Source organism: Vidua chalybeata, chromosome 4 (genome assembly GCF_026979565.1).
Source record: "Vidua chalybeata isolate OUT-0048 chromosome 4, bVidCha1 merged haplotype, whole genome shotgun sequence".
NCBI lineage: Eukaryota > Metazoa > Chordata > Aves > Passeriformes > Viduidae > Vidua > Vidua chalybeata.
Genome location: NC_071533.1, coordinates 64,922,758 through 64,930,547, shown reverse-complemented (window position 1 = coordinate 64,930,547; position 7,790 = coordinate 64,922,758). Strand labels below are relative to the sequence as shown.

General features: G+C 49.7%; 1 protein-coding gene across 1 annotated transcript; it reads right to left on the bottom strand.

Annotated features, from left to right (window-relative positions):
* Positions 1–2,206: 2,206 nt before the first annotated feature.
* Positions 2,207–7,234, bottom strand: LOC128787484 (coiled-coil domain-containing protein 42-like). The gene is given in 6 exon segments (XM_053941647.1): positions 2,207–2,447; positions 2,581–2,897; positions 3,757–3,897; positions 4,425–4,526; positions 4,630–4,920; positions 7,082–7,234. Coding segments are annotated over 6 exon segments (1,245 nt in total).
* Between the last annotated feature and the right edge of the window lie 556 nt (positions 7,235–7,790).

The window sequence follows — 7,790 nt, the reverse complement described above, 5'->3', positions numbered from 1 at the left end:
TAAATCTCTGAAGTTTGGAGGAGAGGTAATACTCAGGATTAAAACTGTTACAGACACGTTATTTCTTGCCATACAATGTGGAAATATCAAAGTTCACACCCTGTTCTTTTGAAAGATCAAACCAAGTGGATGGCAGAACCTGCCTGGCTAAAAAGAGCCAGTTTGGGATTCATGCTCACTCACATGCTCACTACGCTGAAGAACTTGAACTGTGGCAAGCACATTTCTCTCTCAGGATTTTTCATTGAAGTGCACAGAGAGAAATGAAAGAGAAAACAATTTCTGTTTCTGTTGTGGAATGTGTTTGGAGAATCGTTTACCGAGAGCGATGCTTGGTTGGATCACGGTGGATTGTTTGGGCCTGATGGCCAATCGGATCCACCTGTGTCTGGACTCTCGCGAGAGGGTCACAAGTTGTGAGTTAGGTATGATAGTTAGAAAAAGTAGCATGTAGTTTTTAGTATCCTCTTTTATATAGTGTATTAATGTATTATAACATAACTATAATAAAGAAATCATTCAGCCTTCTGAACTAAGTCAGACATCATTATTCTTCCCATTGGGTTCACTGACATCTACAACATTGAATGGCTTTTTTAGCACCAATTTTTAATTATTCCAAATTATCTCTAGGCCATGACCTAAAAAAACCAGCAATTTGCAAGGACACTACACCTCAGTGAGGATGAGGAAAGTGGAAACATCCCTCTGAACAAGTCACCACAGTGAGGATGAGGAAGATGGAAACATCCCTCTGAATGAGTGGTGGGTGTTTTGGGACATGCTCTCAAAGCTCATTCCCTGACACTCCATTTCCAGCCCTACTCCTCCCAAATCCCACCCAAAGCCTGGGGACAGCTGAGCATCACACACAGCATTTCTGCATTGCACTGTGCAACCTTTCCCCAGTCTCAGGGAGTTTTATTTCCTCTTCTTCCCTCAGCTCAGGACAGAAGAGCAGGGAGCAAGAGCATGTGATCAATGGTCTCTTACCTCAAAATCTGTAAGCTTATGTCATTGAGGCCTTAGTGCATAAAAAGGTTCTCCCCAAAAGACTGTGGAGCCTGACTGACCACCACAGTGTGTTCCCAGAGCCACTGTTAGTCCTCTTGTTTTGCATTCATCATGGTGGCACACATGATAAGCAGCTACATGCTCAGCTTTGGCTGGTTCATCTGTCACCTATATCCACTCTCCACACTTTCCCTAAGATCCCGGGGGAAGGGGAGATTTAGTTCATAACACATGGTTATGCAGAGAAATCCACATCCATAGAAGTGCTGGGTGTGGTGGTGGGAACTCTCTGAAGCTCTCCTGAAGCAGTCTCCCCACCTCGTTGTGACATGTCTCTGAAATATCTAAGAGCTTAGGTTAAGTGGGATGTCCAAATGTGAATATTAGTACTGATCCCTGTTTGAAACCACACTCCTGTCCCAGCCTGCTCTCACAATCTTGCCAGCTTTGCAGGAACACTGTGTCATGCAACCAGAATTCTAAGGAAGGCCCCCCCAGTGCTGTCTGGTGTGAAGCTGTGGGATGGAGTTGCTCTGATGTGTCCAGTGCTCCCAGGAAATGAAGAGACAACTTTATTATTTCTTTTAGTCTGGGATATCTGTAGGGTTCTGTTGTCCTCCTATTTCCCTTCCCAACCCACTGAACCTTCACTGGCAGGACAGGTCATGCTGCCACATCCCTTTTGTTTTCAGAGATGCAGCAATCCTCTGGTGCTTCTGCATCTCCTGCATAGAACTGGATATCTTTAAGGTGTTAGATAAACTGCTGTATCTAGAGTGGAAAAGAGAGATGGCAGAGCTCAGGACAGGGATGGGAACAGGAGTCACTGGGACACTTGTTGGCTCTTTCAGATGGCAAATGTCACCTATCAAACTGAGCAGAAGAGAAGGGCATTTGCCTTGCTGGACCTGCACCACCAGAATGGACTTTTGTGGGTGAGCCTGAGTCCAGGGCAAGGGTGAATAAAACCAGTGCTGGCCATGGTTTGATCTGCATGCCCTGCATCCCCTGCCTCAGCCTGCCTGGCTCCCACTCCTTCTGCCAGGCAAGGACCCTGCTTTACCTCCTCAGAAGAGACAGGTTTGTCTGGTGTGCCCTGCCCCGTTTCCCATGCCCGAGAGAGAGCCCAGTGAAAAAGAAGGTGTCTGTTGGGTCTGTGGACTCTCCCCTCCCTTGGGGCAGTGGACACTCATCACTGCTCCTCCTTCTGGCTTGGCTTTACCATGTTCAGCTGTCTGCAGCTGTTACACTCCAACACATCCCACTCTGCTTGCAGCCACGTGTTGGTGGACTGGAAAAGGTTGTGGGTGACCAGCTTTATAGTCCACAGCTTCCTGGTTTTCTTGGAGGTCCTGTCCTGGATGCCAGCCCAGTGAGCCTCCTGGAGGGAGAGAGAACATGCAGCATGGGGACATGCCCTGGCAAAGGTCATGCTTCAGCACCAGAGACCCTGGCTTGGAGGCCCTAAGTTCCATACTCCAGACTGGTCTGCTATTCTTCCTTCTCCAACTCCATGGATGGGATGAAATCAGGAATCTCTTCCAATCCCAGAGATGGTTACTGGACTCTGCTGTGACCCCATTTCTGAAGGATGAGCCATCAGCCAGTCTTGACAGAGCCAGGCTTGGCGATCTTCCCCTGCCCACTCCACAATTCCTTATGCAGAGGGGGATGTCACTTTGAGCATGATAAAAATATAGTTTGAGCTGCACGAAATGATTTTTGTACTGAAGCATCTCAGCTTCTTTCTGTGCTTTGTACTGCTCCAGGAACACCTTGTCTTGCCCAGTCAGTTGTTTGTGCCCCTGTTGTGACTGCAGAAGGTCCTTCCGTGTCCTCACCAGCAACTTGAACTGTGAAGTGACTTCTGAGATGTCCTCAATCTGCAGCACAGGGTTCCTGGTGTTAGTGATTCTCTGCCCTTCCCTCACCAGCTTGCAGCTCTCCTGTCATTTGGCACCCTGCCCTTACCTGGGCCAATGCCTCTCCCTCCTGAAAGATCTTCCCACCCTCCCCAGCTCTAACTGTTCTGGGATTCTGTCCTTCCCCATGAGACTATTGCCCCAGCTGGTTCCTGAGCATTGTTACATTCCCGGTGTGGTGGCCTCCACTGTGCCACACTCACAGCTGTCACTGCCATAAGCAAGGGGATGTTCCACTTTATCAGCAATGCTCTGATAAAGCACAAAGAACAACTGCAGTGTCCAGAGCCACATCCCCAGGACTTGGGAGGCCACAGCTGGGGTGGTTGGAGTATGAGTGATGTCCTGACATCCTCCAGAGAGAGCACAGCTTTTTGGCAACTGCCTGGGGACACTTTCTGAGCAGCTTTTAATTTCTCCCAAACAATTCACCTGACCTGAAATAGTGACACAAAGGTGTCCCAGTTCCTCCCAGCCCTAAGCTTTTCCACCTTCTCATGGTTTTTCTTTGCTTTTCTCAATCTTCCACTTGCTGTTCTGATTCTTCTACTGTAACTCTGCTCCCTGTGCAACCTGAACTCTTCTTCAACCTGAACTCTTGTTCTTGTGCAACTCTGCAACCTGAAACCTTGGTTTCAGGTTGGTTTTTCCATCCCATCTGAGGTCTCTGGGTTTGAGCAAGTGTCCAGTGTCCTGGACTTGCCCTATCTTCTCTAGTTTTAGCATTTATCTGAGGCTCTCCCCAAGGCCATGATCTGTCTTGCTTATGTCCAAACACCACATCCTCCAGGTATTTCTTGAAGATGGAGTACTTCTACACTTTTTTGCAGAGTTTCTGGTGTTTTTTTCTGAGGGTTTCCAGTTCCATCTTGGCTCTCAAAAGCTCACCATCCTTTTTCATCTTCTCCTCTCTCTGTTTGCTGTTTATCTTCAGAGCTTGGATTCATAACTCTTCATGTTTCTGGTGGTTTCCCCCAGCAGCACACATGCACATACACAGAGAGGGAAAGGAAGGCAGGGTAAGATGGAGCTGAATTACTTACCAGCAGTGGTAGGACATATCTTCAGAGAGGAGAGACCAGTACTGGACCACCTGGGAACACTTCCTCTCCCCGTTTCACAGGACCATCCCTGTTGCATTGACCCTTTGGTCCTGGAGACCAGTACCTGGGATGGCAGTCTGAATTTCAGAACTGCTTGGATCTGCACCCTGGTGACATCTGGATATCAGCAGTGGGTGCAAGGCTAACACCTTTCCTGGGAGACATTTTGGGTCTGCAGGAGATCTCACTGGTACAGGATAAGCTCTTTTCCACCCAAGACCTATCAGGGCTTTCCATAGCTGTGGCACAAAACTGTGTGCCCTGCCAGTCCTGTTCCTCACAGCTCCAGTCTCAACAGAAGGCTTGAACAGGAGTGCAGGCCCAAGACCCTCTTCCCCAAGGGAGGGGAGGAGTTGGTGGTGCAGCTCAAGATCATCTGGTGTACCCATACAGCCCTTCCAGATCTCTCCACATGGGCTTTCAGCTGTGCCCTCTTGGCGTGCAGGTCCCTCCACTCAGCAATGACTTTCATCCTCTCCCTGAAGGCCTGGCAGCACCGCAATGAGGGTGACATAGCTGCCTGCACCCAAAATCTGTCACCTGCCTCCCAAAAAGCCTCCAAAAAACCACAAGCCATTCCAACCATGGACCTGCACCCATCCATCTTTCTCTGCCATAGCCTTTTCCATCTCTTGGGCTTCTTTCTTCTTCTTCAAGAGCTGAATAAGTGGAGATTGGGAGTCCTCCTCTGTCACTGTGAGTTCCCTGCCACAGGAATGTTCCTTGAGGTTACACACTGAGTTGAGATCCTTGGCAGTGTGTTGGATTTCTCTGGATGTTGGACTGTGTCCCGGGTAGGGTGATGGGGCAGAGACCCCCAACACCATCTCAGATCCCATCTGGCAGCATGGCATCCCCACCCCTCCCCAGCAGGCATCCCCCTGGCAGAGCAAGGAGGTGTTACAGGGAGGAACAGAGCTGGGGGAGGGTGTACAAGAGGAGGCAGAAGTGATGGACATAAGGCATGGGAGTTTCCCATGGTGAGGGATGGGGGCATGGAGAAGGCAGGAGAAGAGAATGCAGGCTGGTGGAAGAACCCCCTCACCTGAGGAAGGATGGGAGTTCCACCTTGTACATCCTGAGGAAATGGGCTGACATCTCCTCTTTGCTCCAGGTCTCCATTGCTTCAGCCACCAGCAGGAAACAGAGAGCCCAGGTCCTGCTAGCACTGCTTCTTTCCCAGGTCAGCTCAGGGGCTGCCCTTCAACCCTGAGGGCTCAGTGTGGGAGGCACCAGGCAGGGGATGGGCCCTGGCAGCCTCTTGCCTCCACTTTCCTGAGACCTTCCTTGACCTACGGCCTCTGCAGCCCCACGGCTACTCCAGCCCTGGAGAGAGGCCCTATGGCTACTCCAACCTCCGTGAATGTTTACTCAGAGTCAGGGGGACTGACCACTCTGTCCAGGACCACGAGTTATTTAATTTCCTTTCTCACATCTTTTCGTGTTCTTCCTCTGCTAAAATTTCACCTCTGCTGGGTGTTTCAGTGCCCCTGACAGCCGCATCCCACTGTCCCAGCCCTCAGGGTACAGGGCTTGTTCCTTCTCTCCCCAACACCAGATGGAAACACCATTTACAGGCACGTCCTTGGGGATGTTTGACCACTGTTCTGCCGTGGTGTAGTGCCCTTCCCTTACGGCTCAGCTCACTGAGATCAGCTGCAAAGCACTTCCCCTTTCCTAAGCAAAAACATCGCCTGGGCCCACCCTCTGTTGGGCCTGGCAGCTCCTGTGCACGGCTCTAAAAACAGTGGCTGCTCACTTCATAAGACCAACAAATTTCTCCTGCTGGCTCCCTAATGGGTTATTTAAATCCTCCTAATCAAGCAGTGGCAAACTATCACTCCCTGAGGCTGGTTTTCAGTTTCCTACTTCCCTTCTTCCCCTTCCTGAAGCCCAGGCCTTCCTGCAGGAGGAAGGTGCCCAAGCTTTGGTGTGTTGATGCTTGCCTGCCATGCATCGGGCACCAGGCACATTGATACAGCCAAATTAAACAGATTTAAGGACTCCTGCAGCAAAAGCACCAGGGCCATGTGCACATGCTTCACTTCCAGAGTCTAACAAGGAGAATACCTCTTTCATTCAAAAGGAATTCTCTCTTCTGTTAGTTGTGATAAAAGCTCAAACTGGAGATGAGCTACAGAGATTGGGCTTAATACTTGAAGGGCTGATAATCAGATTAGAGGAGTTGCTTCAACGGGGAGGAACCTGGGAGGAACCAGCACAAACAGACTCTATCAGCATGACCTGCAAGCTCCTCTTGGTGGTTTTACTCTCACTCATCCCAGTGCAACATCTCTGCAAATCTCAAGATTTGCTGCAGTGACAGGAAAAGATGTATTTGAGAAGACATAGGAACAACTGTGGACATCATCTGGACTCCAACACTCTCTGCTAGAAGTGCAGTTTCTAACCTTTTTTTGCACTAGGGTTGGAGAGACTGGAAGAGGAAAATTAAGTCTTCGAAGTCTTCAGAAATATTACAGGCTAAATACCACACACCATCATGGTGTAGCCCCAGCCTCAGCATGGATGACTGGTAGGAATGGTTTCAAGAAACTTTGACCAGTGTCATGGTTTTTTAAATTTAGAAGTCTATGAATCTTCTCTTCTGCCTCCAAAACACCACTTTTGTCTATCAAACCCTTGCAAGCAACCAGCAAAATTAAAAGGCATTGAAGAGACACAGAACATGACTGAGCTGCTGGTGTGGAGCCTGTGCTGTGGACACAGAGGCCACTGGAATGGGATGTCCCATGCTACCACTGGCTTGGCAAACTTCTCTAAACATCAGCTTGCTGATCCCATCTGTCCCACAGATATGAGGTCCAGACACTTTCCCCTGAGCTAAAGAAGATGCCCTGTGCAGCACCCCAGGCATCCTCAAAGGACACTTTCCAATTTAAGAAAAAACTTACTCCTTGTTAAAAGCAAGCAAGCAGCATCCCACAAGGTGCCCACAGAATCTCAGCCTATTTTATTACCCTCCTGACAATTTTGTCTGCTCTGGATAAATAAAAGCTCTCCTGACAAGTGGAAAGGTACCTGGACGGAGAGAGCAGGTTGTTCCAAGGACCAGCTGGTTCTGGTTCTCTCTCCCATGCCCTCCAGCATCTCACTGAGAAACTTCCCCAACTGGGACACAGTCTGCTCTGCCAGGGGCTGCAGGAGAAGCTGCTCACTTGCAGGAGGAGGCATGTCAGGAGAACTGCCAGACAAGGCATTAAGCAATGACCAGCAAGCAAACAAGAGTGCAAAATGCCCACCAGCTGCAGCAGGAGCAGTGTCAAGGAGCCAGCTAATATCCTACATCTGCCGTGTGTTGCAGTAACCCCAGCTCCTCCTCTGCTTTCCTCTACCCACATCTTACACCTCCACGGGGCTGTGGCTGGGATTTGGAAATCCTAGAGGTAGGAGTTTTGTCTTGGTTTGCTCTGGTGTGCTATCACAAGCCCCTGGGAATATTTGGCCACAAACAATGATCAGCTGCCCTTGCTTGACCCAACTTGTGGCTGGCAGGCAGCATGACAACACATCACCTGGAGTAGTTCTCACCATCACAGCTTCTTCCTGTAGCCAAAATCTCAGCACTGGCAGAAACAATGGATGGAAATCAAGCTTACATATCCCAGACACATGGTCAAACAGCCTGGGGCACCACGTCATGGAGAACCGGGCATGGGGACAGGCTGAGTGGCCACAACTCTGCTTTGCCCACAAGCCCATCCTTGTGCTGTGACCTCCAAGGAGCACC